Below are 19,939 nucleotides of genomic sequence, written 5' to 3'. Positions count from 1 at the left end.
TATGGAGGTTCCTTAAAAAACTAAAAATAGAACTACCATATGACCCAGCAATCCCACTACTGGGCATATACCCTGAGAAAACCATATTTCAAAAAGAATCATGTACCAAAATGTTCATTGCAGCTCTATTTACAATAGCCAGGACATGGAAGCAACCTAAGTGTCCATCATCGGATGAATGGATAAAGAAGATGTGGCACATATATACAATGGAATATTACTCAGCCATAAAAAGAAATGAAATGGAGGTATTTGTAATGAGGTGGATGGAGTTAGAGTCTGTCATACAGAGTGAAGTAAGTCAGAAAGAGAAAAACAAATACAGTATGCTAACACATATATATGGAATCTAAGGAGAAAAAAAAAAAAGGCCATGAAGAACCTAGTGGCAAGACGGGAATAAAGACACAGACCTACTAGAGAATGGACTTGAGGATATGGGGCGGGGGAGGGGTGAGGTGTGACAGGGTGAGAGCGTGTCATGGACATATATACACTACCAAATATAAAATAGATAGCTAGTGGGAAGCAGCAGCATAGCACAGGGAGATCAGCTCGGTGCTTTGTGACCGCCTAGAGGGGTGGGATGGGGAGGGTGGGAGGGAGGGAGATGCAAGAGGGAAGAGATATGGGAACATACGTATATGTATAACTGATTCACTTTCTTATAAAGCAGAAACTAACACACCATTGTAAAGCAATTATACGTCAATAAAGATGTTAAAAAAAAAAGACCCAATGCAGCCAAAAATAAATAAATAAATACATTTATTATTTAAAAAAAAAACAAAACTGAAACTCTAATTACCATATGACCCAGCAATCCCACTACGTGGCATATACCCAGACAAAACCATAATTCAAAAAGACACATGCACCCCAATGTTCATTGCAGCACTATTTACAATAGCCAGGTCATGGGAGCAACTTAAATGACCATCGACAGACAAATGGATCAAGAAGATGTGGTACATATATACAAGGGAATATTACTCAGCCATAAAAAGGAACGAAATTGGGTCATTTGTAGAGACGTGGATGGATCTAGAGACTGTCATACAGAGTGAAGTAAGTCAGAAAGCGAAAAACAAATATCATATATTAACGCATATATGTGGAACTTAGAAAAATGGTACAGATTAACCGGTTTCAGGGCAGAAATTGAGACACAGATGTAGAGAACAAACGTATGGACACCAAGAGGGGAAAGTGGTGATGGTGGTGGTGGTGTGATGAATTGGGAGATTGGGATTGACATGTATACACTAATTTGTATAAAATGGATGACTAATAAGAACCTGCTGTTTAAAAAGATAAAATTCAAAAATAAAAATAAAAAATCTCTTCCTTATAGTAAAAGTTACAACAATAAATAAATAAACAAATCTCTTCCTTATGGTAAAAGTAACAACAACAACAACAACAAAAAAGCGCTTAATTCCTTAACTTGAGATGTCTGGTTTTCTTTAACCAACAGTAATATTTTGATGTTCCGACTACCTGCTCTTTGTTGCAAAAACTCCTATAATATCCTGGCTTCTCCCTTTGCCTCTTTGGAGCAGCCCCTCAGAGCTAAGATGCTGTGTCTCAAGCTTAAGTCCTCAGTTTTGTTCATAAAATAAAACATAAGTCTCAACGTGTAGGTTGTGCGTTTTTTTTCAGTCGGCTATTGTTTGCTCTGTCTGGGACGGAGAGTTGACATGTTCATGTCTCCCATTAGTGATGTACTTCTATTTCTCTTTTCATCTACCGTTATGAAGTTGGTAACTATTATTTGGGGCACTGATATTCACAACTGTTGTATAACCCTGTGCACTGCAGCTTGCAGCCTCACACGGTGCTCTTCTCCACTGTGTCCTCCAGTCGAAACTCTGCCCGGTGTGGCGTCCAGACCCGAGCGCCAGCCCCTGCATGGGGACGGACTCTGCCCGCGCAGACGCCGGCCGGGGCGGACACGGTGCGCTTGCAGAGGCAGCCCGCCCGCCTTTCCCGTCAGCCTCCGCCGCTCTCCCCAGGCCCTCCGCCTCCTCCGCAGAGGGTTCTGGGAGATGTCGTTTTCTGCCGGCCGCTCCTGGTCGCGTGACGTACTTCCGCGTGCGCCGCACCCCCGCCTCAGCGGAGTACGCGCCTAGCGGGCTGCAGCCTGCTTGGCGACTGTGCGCAGAGGCGGGCCGGGGACGTTCTTTTTCCTTGGCCGCGGAGCTGGCGGAGACGCGAAGGTACCCTGGCCCGGAACGTCCTGTGCGCACCAGGCTCTTGGCCGCCTGAACCCCCACGGTCGGTCCGGGCGTGGAGGCGGCCAGCCCGTCCTCGGTCCCTGCCGCCTCACGGCTGCGGAACGGTACAAACTCATCGCCCCGGTTCCCTCCGCCCGGGCTCGGAGGCCGCGTCCGTGCGAGGGGCTCAGCCCCGACGGGAAGGTGCCTGGTGCCCGCGGACCCTCCCTCCGTGGGGCGCGAAGCCCCTGCTGGGTGGGCGGGGTGGGAGCAGCCGGGAGACCCTGCACGAAACAGCGCGGGATGGCCAGCAGGTCCCGGACAGCTTCGTGTTGGGTGAGTCGGGACTTTCTCCCTTGCGCAAGCTGACTGGGCCGTGAGCGTGGCCGTGTTCATCCCGTGACGGCCACGCCAGGGCCTGAACTCGCGTGTTCGCCGCCGTCCGCCTGGGTCTCCAGGAACGTTCCTCGTCTTCGGGCGTTTTGTGTCCGGTGCCCTGTCCTTCGGCAGGTACCCTGTTTTATTGTCTACAGCGGACCCTGAATTCTGAGGGCAGCGAGGGTTCCTCGTGAAGGAAGTGATCCTCTGTCGTTTCTGGTTTCTCACACACAAGTACGGAGTTGTCTTCGTGTCCAGCCCTTTCGGGCCCCATCAGAGAAATTAACCTCCTCTTTGTCCATTCCCTTGTTGAGATGCTCATACACCGAGTGTCTTTGTGTGCGGGGCGCTGAGACTGGCGCTGGCAGTGCGAAAGAATTACGTACGTTTCTTGCTTTCGAGGAGCTGCGGTCTCTTGCGGAGGGTGGTCGCTGGGCAGGGTGGCGGGCGGGTTCGAGGGCTCAGCCGGAAGGAGCCGCGTCGCGAGGGGAGAGGCCCAGTGGACCGGCCGGGCCGGGCGGGTGGTTGGGCGGTGAGCCAGAGCGGGCTTCCCGGCGAAGGTGAACTTCCTCGGAGCCGTTGGCGCGCTGCTCGTGTTTCCGGCCTTGAGAAAACTGTTGGAAGAGGTATCCAGGGGCCGAGCGCGCTTGTAGGTGTCCGAAGCGCAGTGCCTGTCGTCGAGCCTGTAGCTTGGGTAGGGGTTTTCAACTAACATGTGCAGATTAAAGGCGCCTGTGTTCGGGGGAGCGCAGGGTACGACGAGTAGAGCCCCAGGAGGGACCAGTAGAGGACTCGGGGCAACCAGGACGGCGGTGCAGAAGGGCTGGGGTGCAAGGGAGGTGACAGAAAATTTGGAGAGTGGTTTCTTCCCCCTGCAAATTTGAGAAAAGAGAGCTTCTTAGAAGCCATGATACGAAATGCCTCAGAAATGTTTCATGAGGCCGAAAGGTGCCGCCTGGACTTCAGAATGTGTGGGTCTTAAGCAGCTTTTCCAGAGCAGAGAGAATGTCGGGGGTGGTGCAGGTGGTCACTTCCTGAGAGGCGAAGGGATTGCATGCGGCTGTGGGCAGCAGGATGTAGAGAAGCGATTAGTAATAGTATAGACACTTTTTTAGGTGATCAAGTGTGACAGGAAGAGTTTGGGTGTCAGGGGAGAAGGGATTTCACCGAGGCGGCCGGAGGGGTACAGTTAACCTCAAAATCAATGAACTTTTTGCTTTTAAACAATAACTATACAGAGAGTACAACGAGAGAAAACGTATTTGCAATAGCAATTGGAAAAGATAAAATAAGTGACCATAAGGGTACAGGACCTGAATAAAGAAGACTTCACAACGGTAGAATAATATTAATAGGCACCACTCTTGGCCTAGCCACTTTGTGTCTGTGACGTCATTACACCTCACGGCCCTGTGAGGCAAGTATGTCCCCATTTTACAGCTGAGGAAACTGGGGAGGCTGCCAGGTCCCAAACTAGTAAGGGAAACAAGGACACGAGGGTGACAGAGCTGAGATTCAGACCCACGCAGAGTGTCTTCAGAGCCTGCGCTCTTATTGCCTCTTAGGACCTAAAAGACTTGAACAAATGTAGACAGTATTTCCTTGTTTTTGAGTGCACGTGTTTAGCAAGCCTTTATTGACTATTATGCCAGGTAATTTTCTAGGGCACGCAGGGGTGAACAAGACTGACAGAGCCCATGACCCCGTGGAGGGTATGGGAGATGGTAAGACATATCAGGGGAACATCATGAACAAAGTTGTGAATGCTCATGCACTGAGAGGCTGGGTGGCTACTTCAGACTGGCAACCTTGTCTTGAGGCAGCATTTAAGCAGAATCTGAATGACAGCTGGATGATCATGGGAGGATGGGGGCACAGAACAGGAAGCAGCTAAGTCAGTGACCTTAAGGTGAGAACCAGCAGGTGCCCTGTCTAGTGGAAAGAAGGCACGTGGCAGGAATGGGGAGGGAGCATGCGAGAGCAAGGCCAGATTGTGTAGGGCCCTTTCAGTAGGCAAAGGATCATCTGGAAAGCCCTAGGAGTTTATTACATTTTATGTTTTATTTTGAAATAATTTCAAAACTGGAGAAGTTGCAAGAATAGTATAAACTAATCTCCTGTATTGTATTAAAAAAAAACACCCTTCACCCAGATTCCCCAGATTAGCTCTATCATTCTCTCTTTACTTGTGTGTGTGTGTACATGAATTGGTATAAAGGGAACAGCCACGGAGACTGAAGTTCAGTGTTACTTTCTACAAGAGCCTCTTTCCCCTCTCCTCTGTTGTGCAGATGGGGAGTGACTGATCACCTCATCTAAACAGACACTGAGCTGGTTTGGGGCTGGGGTGCTGCTTTAGTTGCACTCGGTTCACCTGTATTTTCAGCGGGGTGTGCCGATCGCAGGCTCCTCCCTCGCAGTACTTTTTGTCCTAAGTGCCTTGAGACTATGGGAGAGTCAGTCTGCCATTCCCGCCCAGTTCCTGCACTGACCGCACTCAGCAAATGCCCCAGGGGGACAGCCTGCTGTCCAGGGGGGCATCGAAGGCTCCACTGGTTTCTCTTTCTCCTGGTGTCGTCCTCTGTCTCAGCTGACCCCGTCCCGCCTGTTCTCAGGCTGGACAAATGCCCTTGGCGAAGTAAACAGCCAGCACTCTTAGCTCACCTGGGAAGAGCTCTCCCCTCTCTGAAATTTGGTTCATTCAGTCTTCCTTGCTTCCGTGGGTCTCTGATGTTCACGAGGATTGTAATTTACCATTAATTTTCTAGTTGTAGCAGCGGTAGTCCAAACGTATGATTTTATTTATTGTGAATAAGTGTTAGAAAAGACTTACCATTAGACGAAATAAAATGTAACATCTTCTTAGCATTTTGATTGAGAATTCATTGAATTTATAAATTAATTTGTTGAAAATTAATATCTTTATACCACATTGAGTCTACATATCATAAATGTTAACTCAATTACTCAGGCCTCTGTTTTTTTTGGTTTTTTTTAATATAAAAATGTTTGAAATTTAGTTGATATACAGTATTATGGTAGCTTCAGGTGTACTACATAGTGATTTGACATTTGCATACATTATGAAATGATCACCGCCCCAAGGCTGGTAATCGTCCCAATACAAAGTTATTACAGCATTATTGACCATATTCCTTATGCTGCATCCCCGTGGCTAATTTATGTTATAACTGAAGGTTTGTACCTCTTAATCCCCTTCACCTATTTCACTCACCCTTCTACCTCTGGCAACCACCTTTTTGGTCTCTGTGCCTATGAGTCTGTTTTTGTTTTGTTTTGTTTATTTAATTTTTTAGATTCCACATATAAGTGAGGTCATATGGTATTTGTATTTCTGTCTGATTTATTTCACTTAGCATAATACCCTCTAGTTCCATCCATGTTGTCACAGATGACAAGATTTTGGGTTTTTTTTTAATGGCTGAGTAATGTTCGTGTGTGTGTGTGTGTATGTGTATCACATCTTCTGTATCCATTCATCTATCAGTGGACACTTACGTTCCTTCCATATCTGGGCTACTGTGTTTTCTTTGCCTCTGCATTTATGTATTTTATCACATGTGTAGTTTTCGTTAGGTTTTTCTCTATTTTTAAGCTTTATTCCTGAGTACTTTCTAGATTTGTTGTGGTTCTTATTACATTTTCAAGTTGGTTACTGTTGATGTATCAAAGAGCTATTACATGTTGATTTTTTTGTTTTAACTGCCACCCTGCTGATGTTTCTTATCGGTTCTCATGTTATGCCAGCTGTTTCTGTTAGTTTTTTTAGTCAGAAAATCAGATGTTTGTAAATAATGACAGTAGTTTCTCCTCCTTGCTTAGTGTTTATCACTGGCATTTTGCTTTGTTCCTGCTCTGCTGGGTCCTCTGGGACAGTGCTGACTAGCAGAGTTGATGTGAGCGTCCGTGTCTTGTTCCTGATTTTAGTTTCACACAAAGTATGATTTTTTTTATAGGCTTAGGGAAATTACTTTTACCTGTAACAAACTAAATTGTAATTTTTAAAAGTGTTAAATTTCATCATAGTACTTTGTTTCATCTATTGAGATGATTGTCTGATCTCCATTAATGTACTAATGTTACTTACTTCTTTGATACGGTTGTGTTTTGTTTTTTTAAAGTTTGGACTGTCCTTTAAGTTTCTGGATAAACTTCATTCATAGTTTGCTATGTATGTATGTACAGGATTTGTTTTAGTCTATTAGTGTCTTTATCTAGGTATTTTTAATAAATGAGATTGGACTACAGTTTGTGCTGTCCTTGCCTGCTCTGTAGGATTATATAGGTTTGTTTGATGGGTTTCCCATCATTTCCTGGCTCTACATCAGATTAGATGTGGGGGAAATTTTCTGTTCCTTGGATGCTGATAGAACTTACTTTTAAAGATAGTGTCGGACTGTTGTCTTTATGGAGAGGGTATACTACCTTTGATTACTGTTTCAGTTTATTTTATGACCATGGGCTAGTCAGTCTGGTCTTCCTAATTCTTTCTGGGCAAATATTGGTTACTTTCATTTTCCTAGGAAATTTTCCATTTCTTCTAAGTTTTCAAATTTATTGGAACAAATTTGTAAATACAGTCAGTTCTGCTATCATGTTTGCTTTAAGGATGTAAATTTGTTTCAACATGATTGATATCTTAGGGAACAATGTGAGCTTTCTGACTGATTTCAGGCAAGCCTCTTTTCACCACTTGATACTAACCTACGGCCCTTCTGACGCCCAGACGTCAGGTGTTTTTCAAGGTACAGTGCCATATTTATGGTAGTATTTATGTATTTCTCAAATCAAACATGTATAAAACTGCTACTGTTTTTATTAAGGTTCCTGATTTTCTTTTTTCATGTGTGCTACAAAGGTGTCACACCCCAACCCTGTTCTTCTCATAAGCCTGAGACTTTGCATAGTGGTGTTTTTTTTGTCTTTTTTTTTTGGTAACATACATATCACATTATAGCAGAACTGCTTGTGTATAGTGATCGTTTATGAATTTTAAAATCCCTTCTCTAAGAGTTATGCACGCTGTCTTGGTCATTCCCTCTTTGCTTTCTTTTCTTTTTTTTTTTTTTTTTTTAATAAATTTTATTTATTTATTTATTTAGGCTGTGTTGGGTCTTCGTTTCTGTGCGAGGGCTTTCTCCAGCTGTGGCGAGCGGGGGCCACTCTTCATCGCGGTGCGCGGGCCTCTCACTGTCGCGGCCTCTCCCGTTGCGGAGCACAGGCTCCATACACGCAGGCTCAGTAGTTGTGGCTCACGGGCTTAGTTGCTCCGCGGCATGTGGGATCTTCCCAGACCAGGGATCGAACCCGTGTCCCCTGCATTGGCAGGCGGATTCTCAACCACTGCGCCACCAGGGAAGCCCTCTTTTCTTTTTTTTAAAAGATTTATTTATTATTTTGGCTGCTTCGGGTCTTAGTTGCGGCATGCGGGATCTTTCATTGTGGGGTGGGCTCTTCCTTGTGGCACGTGGGCTTCTCTCTAGTTGTGGTGCGAGGGCACCAGGGCACGTGGGCTCTGTAGTTGCGGAGCTCGGGCTTAATTGCCCCACAGCATGTGGGATCTTAGTTCCCCGATCAGGGTATCGAACCCACTTCCCCCGTATTGGAAGGCGGATTCTTTACCACTGGACCACCAGGGAAGTCCCCTCATTTCTTGATTATGCTTGCCCAATTAAAATTTTTTGTAGTAGTTCCTTTGTATTTTGTTTTTATTCTTATCAAGCTTAAAAAATAGCAAAAAGCTTAAAATAAAATATACTCTCTGCTCTACTCCTTTCTCCTTCCATCCTGTCCGTTTGGTCTGCATTTGCTCTTGTGGCATCTTCCTCACGCCTTGCTTCCTGTTTCTCCTCCTCCCTGCATGAATGCCCTGGGCTTGATGTCACGGCTTCATTTTTCTTCATCACGACCTCAGACATGCCCTGTCAGCTGTCCCTCCCCGGCCCTGGCAGTGATCTTGGCAAGAGCCAAGTATTTGGATGTAAGTTAACTTTCAGGCGTTGGAAAGTCCAGGCTATACTCCAACCCCTCTTCTTCCCCGACTCAGCCTGCGGGAGATGGGAGGCTCTTCTCTTTATTCCCACTTCACTTTTTGTCCCTGTGGGAGCTCCTTGTGGGTTGGGATGGGAAGCTCCTGTCGTCTGGCGGTCAGTCCCCAGCACGACGGGGATCGCTTGGACCCTGTGCCAGGGCTCTACCCTGTATTTCCACTGGCCTCTGAGGCTCCCCCAGAGTTGCACTCACTGTGTCTTCCCCGGGGTCCCCCTCTCTGCAGGCAGTGCTCTTGGGGAGGAGCCTGTTAGGGCGTCAGTCGGGGCTCCTCTAGCTGCTGCTTCTTTGTCTTCAGCCCCCATCCCTCCCTTTCTCATCTTGCAGGCTTCCCAACCTGTAGAGGGCAGTGTCTTCCGTTTGCTCGGCCAGGATCCTTGCCTTCTCCTCGACGTCCTTCTCTCTCTCTCTGCGCTGTCGTCTCCACTGGGACGTCTCTGCCTCTGGCTTCACTGGATGCCTGGGACCCAACCACTGCTCCTTACCCCAGTGCTCTCACTCCAGCCCCAGGACCTTCATCTTCCACTGGAACTAGGACCCCTCTCCTCTCTGTGGCAGTCAGAATGGTCTCAGATGGGGGTCAGAGCGCACCACCCTGTCCAAGGCCTTCCGGGGGCTTCTCCTCCTGTGGAATGAAATCCAAGTCCTTACCACGTCCTTCGAGCCCTGCAGGCCTGTGCCTTTGTTTTCATGCTGCGTGGAAGGCTCTTCCCGAAGAAATCTCAGAGCCCGTTCTCACACTGCTTGTGTTTCTGCCTAAATGTCGCCTCAGCAGGGGGCTCCTGATCACCCATCTGAGATAGCGCCTGTGTCTTCCTCCCCGCCTGCTGCTGGAGGCCTGTCAGAGCACTGTCACCGCCTGCGTGCTAGGTGGCTGTGTGTTTACTGGCATCTCCCCTGCAGGAATGGAAACCCACTGAGGACAGGGACCGTGTCCGCGGTTGGTGCCTAATAAGTGCTTATTGAATGATCCCCTGAGGGTCTGTGGCTTGCTGCTATCTTTTGGTCCTGTGAGAGGAATTTATTGTGAGCACACTGGGTGGTTCTCAGAGGCATCAAGCACCAGGCATGCAGGCCGCATGGCTGACACTGCCACAGGGCCGCCTGGTAGGACCCGTGCACCTCGGGGAGCAGATGCCCCCGCGCTGGCTCGTGGCCTGTGGCTCCGCAACCTGGGCTTTAGGTTCACAGTCTGTGCTGGGTGTCCCCTGGTCGACTCGGTCGTGGACCCCTTATTTTCTTGGAAGAAGCCTGGGAAGTCACCTATTTGGCACGTTTTCTTTTCTTTCTTTTTTTTTTTTTTTAATTTATTTATTTATTTGTTTTTGGCTGTGTTGGGTCTTCGTTTCTGTGCGAGGGCTTTCTCCAGTTGCAGCAAGCGGGGGCCACTCTTCATCGCGGTGCGCGGGCCTCTCACTATCGCGGCCTCTCTTGTTGCGGAGCACAGGCTCCAGACGCGCAGGCTCAGTAGTTGTGGCTCACGGGCCCAGCTGCTCCGTGGTATGTGGGATCTTCCCAGACCAGGGCTCGAACCCGCATCCCCTGCATTGGCAGGCGGATTCTCAACCACTGCGCCACCAGGGAAGCCCTCTTTTTTTTTTTTTTAAATTTTATTTATCTTTGGCTGCGTTGGGTCTTCGTTGCGGTGCGCGGGCTTTTCATTGCGGTGGCTTCTCGTTGCGGAGCGCGGCTTCAGTAGCTGTGGCATGTGGGCTCAGTAGTTGCAGCACGTGGGCCCTAGAGTGCGCGGGCTTCAGTAGTTGCGGCATGCGGGCTCAGTAGTTGTGGCTCGTGGGCTCTAGAGCGCAGCCTCGGTAGTTGTGGTGCACGGGCTTAGTTGCTCCACGGCATGTGGAATCTTCCCGGACCAGGGCTCGAACCCTTGTCCCCTGCATTGGCAGGTGGATTCTTAACCACTGCACCACCAGGGAAGTCCCTGGCGTGTTTTCTTAATGTGCTCACTCCCACTGAGACTCAGGTGGGCTGAGCAGCTGGCCAGACGGCAGGCACTTCTGGAGGGTCAGACCTTGTGTGTCTGGTGCCCGTAGTTAGAGTCATGCTCGCCACCCTGTGCAAGGTCTCCCTGAATAGGTTCTTATCAGACTGGAAACACCTTATTTTGTCTGCATGCATAGCTGTTCATTTCCCTCTACAAGACTAAAAGCTTCTGGAGGCCAGAGTGGGCTTCACTCATCCTGAAGTCTTCAGGACCCAAAAGAGTATCTGGCACACGGAGGCTCAATTATTATTATTATTTTTTAATTCTCTCTCAAAGCAAGTGGTGGCCTGGGCACAGGATGCAGTCTGTGGAGGGACATTCTCCTTTCCTGGGTCCTCTACATCTTTTCCACGTCTCCCAGTGTAATTGCAGCCTGTGGAATGGTGTGTGTATTGTTACAGGGATTGTCGTCATTCAAGGATATATCTATGGAGTTCACCTGGGAAGAATGGCAGTTACTGGATTCTGCGCAGAAGCACCTGTACCGGGATGTGACTCTGGAAAACTATAGTAACCTGGTGTCTGTGGGTAAGTACAGCTTCTCTTTTCGGCTCAGGTCGTGAGTCATAAGTTGCCACCACTTTTTCTTTTGTTGTTCTATCCCGGGGCCTCTGAAGTAATTAATGATTATGGACTTGAGTTCTAGAGGTCATACGTTCTTAGGCCCTATTCGGGCTTCATCCCCTCATTGTAATCTTTCCCCAAGTGCAAACGAGCTGCTTCCTTTCCTAGCTCCTAGCTTCCTTTCCTAGTCCCCAGCAGTTTGGCCCACATCCTTTGTGATTTTCCCTTAACAGGGTATCATGGTACCAAACCTGATTTAATCTTCAAGTTAGAGCAAGGAGAAGAGCCATGGATAATAAACGCGGAAGTTTCCCGTCAGAGCGGTCCAGGTGGGTTAGCAGAAACCATGGAGACGGGAGGTCGGGAGTGAACCGGGGCTGGCACTCAGGGAGTGTTGTGTGCGCGAACTGTTCTTGAAGTACTTGAACCACCGGTGAACTCGGCATGAGCCCGCGAGTCCTCAGGTAAGGACAGGGCCCTCGGTTTCCTCCCGTGGCTCCGAGAGATTGCTTTCTGGGTTAGTTTCCTTCCTTCTGGCACCTTTTTTCTCTGCCTTCCTTTCTGTAGTCATGGGCCTCGTTTTCTCTCTTGCCTCTGCAGTTAAGTCCCTCGACTTTACCCATAGTCTTTCATTTCATTCTCTCCCCTCGACTGTCTTAGGAGATTTCATTGCTCCCTTCTCTCTTCTCACACTAGTCACTTGGAAATTACAACTGTTACTTTCTTGGGCACTTTTCTTTTCTTCTTTTCTTTTTTTTTTTTGGCCATACCGTGCAGCACGTAGGATCTTAGTTCCCCGACCAGGGATGGAACCCATGCTCCCTGCAGTGTACGTGCAGATTCTTAACCACTGGACCGCCAGGGAAGTCCCTTGGGCTCTTTTATTAAAAGAATCCTGAAACCTAGCCTCGTCTCACCTGTATCTTAGGTGGTTTTTATCACCCTACTTTTATTTCCCTGACCCCGCTTACTCTTCCCTTTTGAGCTGTCCAACTTTGGGCTTCTCTTCTACATTGTAACTGTGGAAAGACTCTTCTGTCGTGAAAATCAAAGCTTTTTTCCTCCCAGCGTTGTAACAGCAGAATTGCCATCCTCCTTCTCTTTTCCTCGTGCGCTCTGGTCCCAGCTTTATACGCTTGCAGGAGAGTGCCCCTGGGCTTTCCCACTCTGCATTCTCAGTGGCAGAAATGGGAAGACACTTCTGAAATTGCTCTTCTTCCTCCGGTTTCCCACCACTCTGGGGAGAAAAGTGTTTAGCAAGCAGTCCTGAGAAAGCAGGACAGCTACTGAGGCCCCCAGCGCAGCAGTCGTGTATGGGGGTGACTGAGGCTGTGTGTCTGACGGGTGCTGACACACAGTCAGACAGTGTGTACGGGGCCTTGCCTAATCTGGTTCCTGCCTTCACTCTGTTCACTCAGGGGGTCTCAGCTTTCCTGGCCTTTGTTCTGTTTCTTAACCATGCCATGCAGGTTCCCTCCTCAGGAGCTTTGTACTTGCTGTCCCTTCTGTTTGGAATGCTTTTGCCTGGATAGCTGCTGTCCAGACCACACCCTGCTGCTGCTCCTTTCCTTTAACCCTTGTCTTGCTATCACTGTCATCTTCACACTGTTTGGGCCTCACAGATGGACTTTCCCATTCTCTCTGCATCTCCTCTCCAACCTTAAATGTCATCTGCTCCAGGGCTGTTTTGGCATCCCTTTTAATTTGCACGTGTTCCCTAGAAGATGTTATCCCTCACATCATTTAATACCTTGTATGTGCTGTTGATGCCTACTTCTTACTGAGCACTGAACTGAGGTCTAACTGCCTACCTGCTTCTCCATTTGGATATTTAACTATGATCTCAAATGTAATAAGATCCAAAACAGAGTCCTTTGTTTTTCCTCCGAACATGTCTCTCTCCCAGTGTTTTCAGTCTCAAAGAGCAGCACCACCTGCTTCTCAAGTCTCAAATCTAGGAGTTACTAAGTCCTCCCCGCCTCTGGGTTCTCACATCCAGTCCATTAGTACCTTTCTTAGTTCTCTCTCCAAGTATGTACACGTTGCTCAGCTCCAGAAGGACAGCCAGCCCCACCCTGTCATCCTGGACTGCTGCAGTGGCTGTTCATTTGTCTCTGCCCTTTTCCTATTCGTTTTTACGTAACGGCCACTGATCTTTTAAAAGCAGAAGATGAATCGAGATCCCCTCTAATTAAAGTCCGTTGGGTGAAAACTCTTTCCTGGGGCCTTGCCTAATCTGGTTCCTGCCTTCACTCTATTCACTCAGGGGGTCTCAGCTGTCCTGGCCTTTGTTCTGTTCCTTAACCATGCCACGCAGGTTCCTTCCCCAGGAGCTTTGCATTTGCTCTTCCTTCTGTTTGGAATGCTTTTGCCTTACTTTCCTTATGGCTCACTCAGTCTCTCTTTTAATGTCTCATTGTACCTACCTAAATGTCATACCTAGCTCTTCTGTATCCTGTGAGTTAACTTTTTGAGTAAACTCCTGCAATAATAAAATTGGCATAAACAGATGGCATTGGCTTCTAAGTGCAGGCTAAATTTTTTAAACTTTTATTTTAAAAAAACATTTTCGATCACTGCTAATCAGCTACCCATTTCTGTAAAGGGACTTATTTTGGTTTGATTCACTTCCCCTCGCCCCCATGCTTGGTTATGTGATGTGTGTGCACTTGGCCAGTATTTCTTTTGAACCAGTGTGTCAGAGGCCTGGACCAAAAGAAAAACACTCAGTACATGGCAGTCCTAAAGCCCTTTAGTTCTATATTAGGTTTGTGTTATGATGTTAAATATACGGTGTTTTTTTTTGTGTGTGTGTTTTTTTCTAGAAGGTTGGCAAGAATGGTACCAGAAAAATCAAGATGAACTCGAAAGTGTTGAGAGAAGCTATGCTTGTAATGCATTTGGAAAGCTTCATCTGAGCAAAAGCCACATTTCTTCAAGACAAAGTCTCCTTAAATATAATACACATGGAAAAAGCTTGACACAAAACTTAATTTCAGCCAGAAACTATCTAAGACAGAATCCTGATCAGTTTCATGGGTGTGATGAATCATATTTTCTTAAGCATCAAAGAACTCATAGTATAGAAAAAAACTGTGTATGTAATGAATGTGGGAAAGCTTTTCGTTGTAAATCACAGCTCATTGTACATCTCAGAATTCATACAGGAGAGAGACCATACGAATGCACTAAATGTGAGCGAGCCTTCAGTGCCAAGTCAAACCTCAATGCTCATCAGAGAGTCCACACAGGAGAGAAGCCCTATTCCTGTATCGAGTGTGGGAAAGTCTTCTCATTCAGGTCACAGCTCATTGTCCATCAGGAAATTCACTCAGGAGGGAAACCTTACGGTTGCAGTGAATGTGGGAAAGCCTACAGCTGGAAATCACAGCTTATTTTACACCAGAGAAGCCATACAGGAGTGAAACCCTATGAATGCAGTGAATGTGGGAAAGCCTTTAGTCTGAAGTCCCCATTCATTGTGCACCAGAGAACTCACACAGGAGTGAAACCTCATAAATGCAGTGACTGTGGGAAAGCCTTCAGGAGTAAGTCGTATCTCCTCATTCACATTAGGATGCACACGGGAGAGAAGCCCTATCAGTGCAGGGATTGCGGGAAGGCCTTCAGCATGAAGACACAACTCATTGTGCACCAGGGGATTCACACAGGAAATAATCCTTATCAGTGCAGTGAATGTGGGAAGGCCTTCGGTAGGAAGGAACAGCTCACCGCACATCTGAGAGCTCACGCAGGAGAGAAGCCCTATGGGTGCAGTGAGTGTGGGAAAGCCTTCAGCAGCAAGTCATACCTCGTTATACACCGGAGAGCACACACAGGAGAGAGACCCTATGAGTGTAGCTTCTGTGAGAGGGCCTTTTGTGGGAAATCACAGCTAATTATACATCAGAGAACTCATTCAACAGAGAAGCCCTATGAATGCAGCGAATGTGAGAAAGCCTATCCTAGGAAGGCATCACTTCAGATACACCAGAAGACTCATTCAGGAGAAAAACCCCACAAATGCAGTGAATGCGGGAAAGCCTTCACTCAGAAGTCGTCTCTCAGTGAACATCAGAGAGTTCATACAGGAGAGAAGCCGTGGAAATGTTCTGAATGTGGGAAATCCTTCTGCTGGAATTCAGGGCTTCGTATACATCGAAAAACTCACAAGTGAGAAGTCAGAACGGAGTAGATGTTAGAAGCATTCTCACAGAAGCTGATCCACAGGAAACTTCAGATGATAATAGAGGCAGGAAGTCCTAAAAATACTCTCTTATCAAATTAGTCATATGAGAGAGAAGCCAATCATATTTGGAATGAATGTGCAAAAGCTTTCAGAAGTAAGTCATACAAATCTTTATACACGAGAAAATAGTTGCAGGAGTACAGAGCAGTAACTGTATCAGACGTGGTAGCCTGATTATGAAGATTTAACTTGGGGAATTCATATTGAGAAGCCCTTGTAACTTTAATAAATCAGGAAAGCACTTCCCGTGGAAGCTGTGTTACATGGGGAGTCGTGTTCCAGATGTGCTGAAGAAAGTCTTGGTAGAGAGTAAAGTTGTTTTTTATTTTAATATGTAACTAGAGTAATAGCAGGAAAAGGGCAAGGAACATACTCTGAAGGTTAAGGGGTATGGAGTGAGACTTTCCTGAGTAACACTGAATAGCGTTTTAAAAATTTTTGGTATTTTATTTTTAAATGTAACTTGTTATGTTTGATAGTTTGTGGAATAACACCCTCTAATATTTTCCATATTAAATGCTAAGGATCAGTGTTGTCTCTTTATTTCTTAACAATATAACTAAAATAATGTAGTTTTTAATAAATGAAAGGATTTAGTTCTCCAAATGAATTTACTTATCCAGCAAGTGGGTCTAGCAGTTGTTAAAAGGGGTGCTTCCTAAGAGCACTCACCATAATGAACATTGATTATATTTACCAGTTCAGTGTCTGTTCCCCATTGATCGGTAAGAGTGGCTTAGATCTCTCTGGAGAAATACTCTTCCTGTGTGTGTGCACCCTTGTGGTGGGTCTTTCAGGGTGTCCTTTCCACCAGTCACAGGTGAGCACTCTGCCATTGTTGGGAAATGGGAGCCTCTTTTCCCAGAGTTTGCGTCTCGATTTCAGTCTCCCATGAACCAGCAGGGAAATAATGGAACTCATTCTTCTCCCAGAATTCTACTGAGACCATCAGTTAGTTCTTGCTGTTTTGATTTCTCAGAATAACTTTGGATACTGCCCCTTTTGAACCTGGTTTTCTGGTCTTCTGTGTGCTTCCTCATCTTTTCAATAAATATTGTTTTCTGCTAAAGTGAAGCAGAATGAGTTCCTGTTTCTTGTAACTGAAGGGCATTAACTGGTAAGTCGTTGCTCTGGAGTAGCTGTAGGTAGTAAACTGTTGAAGAACAGCTTGGGTGTGTGGTTTAGGTTTTTTCCTGAGACAAGAAGAAAATCTTTCAGATTCCTGTTTATATTCCACGGTGGATACTTTTTAGTACAAAGTATGAAATAGTGTTATTGCTTGTGTACACCAAGAACCTTGTGACCCCTGTTGGTAAGATTCTGGGAACAGTGAGAAACTACTGTCCTAGAAGAGTTTTAAATTAACAAGGAAATCTGGGGCAGGAGATGAGATGGCTCGTTCTGGTTACATCGGCTCTTAAACACAGCAAGGACAGACTTGAAGGCCTGGAATCTCATCTCAAGGTAGAGTACTGAACTCAGCCACGCTCTGACATTGCTGAAATAATTGCTTACTCAGAGCTGTAGGGTTGAGATGGTGGAAATCAAATACATAGTTGGCTTGCTGAATTAAAGAGTCATCTACCTTAAGTGCGTACTAATCCCTTATGTAAATGTGCATTAGAAAAGTTGTCTCTTGATAATTGATCATTAGAGTAGTGATATCTGAGAAGAATCCGAGGACTCAGCCTAGCAAACTCGTGATGTACTTTGCACTGTATGCTCTCCACTCGGGGATATGGCCTAGATGCTGGCAAACTACAGACTGCAGGCCAAATACAGATTGCAGCCCATATTTGTATGGATGGCAAGCTAAGAAGCTTTTACATTTTTAAATGGTTAAAAAGATCCAAACTTTTATGAAATGAGAAAATTATTTGAAATTCAAATTTCAGTGTCCATCCATCAAGTTTCTTTGGACCACAGCCAGACACAATCTGGCTGTGTGTTGCTGTCCGGCTGCTTTTGCACTGCAGTGGCAGAGTTGAATGGTTGTGGCAGACACGGTATTACCCACAGTACCCGCTAACTCCTGATGTAGAGGCCCTTCCCTTGCATGAAAAAGTGGACCATACCTTGTAGGAGGCAGCTTATTCTTGCAGTACCCCATGCCTCGCTGTTACCAGCTCTGTGTCCAAATTTCCTCTTCTTGTAAGGACACCAGTGATATTGGCTTAGGTCTCACCCTATGATCTAATTTAAACTTGATTATCTCTGTAAAGACCCTGTCTCTAATTAACTTCACATTCTGAGATACTGGGGGTTAGGAATCCAGCGTCTTTTTTGACAGGATGCAATTCAACCCATAACAGTCTGCCCTCCTACCCCTCCCCACCCCACCGAATTCATATGCTTTTCACATGCAAAATGCATTCACCCCTGCCCAACATCCCCCCAAATCTTAATCCACTCCAACATCAACTCTAAGTCCATAATCTCATCTAAATCAGGTATGGGTGAGACTTGGGATATGATTCATCCTGGGGCAATATTCCTCTTCATCTGTGAATCTGTGACACCAGATAAGTTATCTGCTTCCAAAATACAGTAATCAGATAGGCATGGGATAGATATTCCCATTCCAAAAGGAAGAAATCATCAGGAAAAAGGGTGTTAATGAGTCCCAACCAAGTCCAAAAAGTAGCAGGGTAAATTCCGATAGATGTTAAGGCTTGAGAATAACCCTCTTTGGCTAAATGCTCTGTCCTCTGAGCCCACTGGGGTGGTGGCCCTGCCCCTTCAACCCTGGATGGTGGGCCAGCCCTCTGGAATTAAAAAGGAGGCTTCACCTTCTGGAACCAAGGAAGTGGTCCCGCCCTCAGGGTCATTCTTTCCTTTGCTTTAAGGATGACCTATGTTCACAGCTAGATAGCTCTATCAGCCTGTTTCCAGCCTGTTTCCTGCCTGTAGAATCTCAGAAGTTTGACAGAGTTCTTTCATTTCAACCTTTCTCTGTTCCCTTCAGTCCAAGTTGGTAGCATTTCTGCTGAGATGATTAATTGGATTCACAAGCCATACACCCATAATCTGTTGAGCAAGCAGGGTCTGGCCACATGCTTGGTGTTCTCTCCTGAGCTTGCTTTCTCGTTTTTTGCGATATGAGTAAGCTGAGAGTCTTCTAGATCTTCATGATCTAGTTCCTTTATGTTTAATAATACATTCTCAGAAGTTAAGTCATGCCTTCAACACTTTGCTTAGAAATCTCTTCAGCTCAATATCCAAATTCGTCACTCACAAGTTCTGCCTTCCATTAAACAATAGAACACAAGTCAGCCAAGTTCTCTGCCGCTTTTCTCTGATTTCCAGTAACACGTCCCTCATTTTTAACTGACACCTCACCAGTACTACCTTAACATTCGTACTTCTACCAACAGTGTCCTCAAGGCAATCTGGGCTTTTTCTATCAAGTACCTCAAAATTCTTCCATCCTCTACCAATTCCAAAGCCACTTCCACATTTTTAGGTATTTGCTAAAGCGGCACCCTGTTTTCCAGCCAAAATCTTCATTTGTTTGCAAGGGCTGCTGTAACAGAGTACTACAAAATGAGTGGTTTAAGTAACAAATTTATTTTTTATATATTTCATAGTTCTGGAGGCTACAAGTCTGAAGTCAAGGTGCCAGCAGGGTTGATTCCTCCTGAGGATTGTGAGGGGAGAATCTGTTCCAGGCTTCTCTCTTCAACTTCTAGGTCTCCGTCTTCTCCCGTTGTCTCTTCACATCATTTTTCTCCTTATATGTGTCTATTTTGTGTCCAAATTTCTCCTTTTTATAAGGATACCAATCATATTGGTTTAGGGCCCACCCTAAAGACCTCATTTGAACATAGTTATCTCTGTAAAGACCCTGTCTCTAAATAAGGTCAGATTCTGAGGTGGGGGGTTAGGATTCCAACATCTCTTTTGGGGGGGAAACAATTCAACCCATGACATTCAGCAAGGAAACAGGCAATTTGAACAGCACTCTAAACCAGCTGGACCTAGCAGACATGTGGAGCACTCTACTCCACTGCAGCAGACTCCCCAAGCACACATGGAACTTTGTGCCACACAGCCCACATGCTAGGCCACAGAACAAGCCCCGAAGGACACTGCAAGCAGCTCTAAGACAGTGGCCAAAACTGGGACCAAATAAATAATGATAACAGGTTACAACCCAAAGAATAAAATAACAATCCATATATCCATAATGATATATAGATATATAAATATAAACAACTAGGGAAGAGGGGAAAACTTTTAAAAAGTTGAATATCAATAAATATGAAAAGAAATGACAGATTAGAAAATCACCATTTGGTAGCCAGCACAGTAATACTTGTTTTAGGCAAGAATCATTAATGAATGCTAAAACTGGGTGAGTGACAGTTTTTTGGTTTGTTTTTTTTTTTTGAGTGTCAGTTATATGAGAGGATATTTTATTAGTTTCAAAACATCTGCCCACAAGATACTTATTAATTACAGTTG

At 45.9% G+C, this 19,939-nt stretch overlaps 1 protein-coding gene across 2 annotated transcripts in view; it reads left to right on the top strand.

Moving 5' to 3' along the window:
* The first annotated feature begins 2,146 nt into the window (after positions 1-2,146).
* LOC137776438 (zinc finger protein 84) overlaps positions 2,147-19,939 on the top strand; it is a 100,920-nt gene continuing 83,127 nt past the window's right edge. The window contains exons 1-4 of one of the 2 annotated variants that reach the window (XM_068562935.1): positions 2,147-2,552; positions 11,064-11,190; positions 11,460-11,555; positions 14,052-15,327. In XM_068562935.1, the coding sequence (XP_068419036.1) occupies positions 2,520-2,552; positions 11,064-11,190; positions 11,460-11,555; positions 14,052-15,327 (1,532 nt within the window). In that variant the 5' untranslated portion in view covers positions 2,147-2,519. Of the gene's footprint in view, positions 2,553-11,063; positions 11,191-11,459; positions 11,556-14,051; positions 16,006-19,939 lie in introns of those variants that run through there. The other variant, XM_068562928.1, reaches the window with a different exon arrangement.

This window comes from Eschrichtius robustus, chromosome 14 (assembly GCF_028021215.1).
Source record: "Eschrichtius robustus isolate mEscRob2 chromosome 14, mEscRob2.pri, whole genome shotgun sequence".
NCBI lineage: Eukaryota > Metazoa > Chordata > Mammalia > Artiodactyla > Eschrichtiidae > Eschrichtius > Eschrichtius robustus.
The sequence above is the reverse complement of the archived record's forward strand: the minus strand, read 5'-3'. Positions and strand labels throughout refer to the sequence as shown.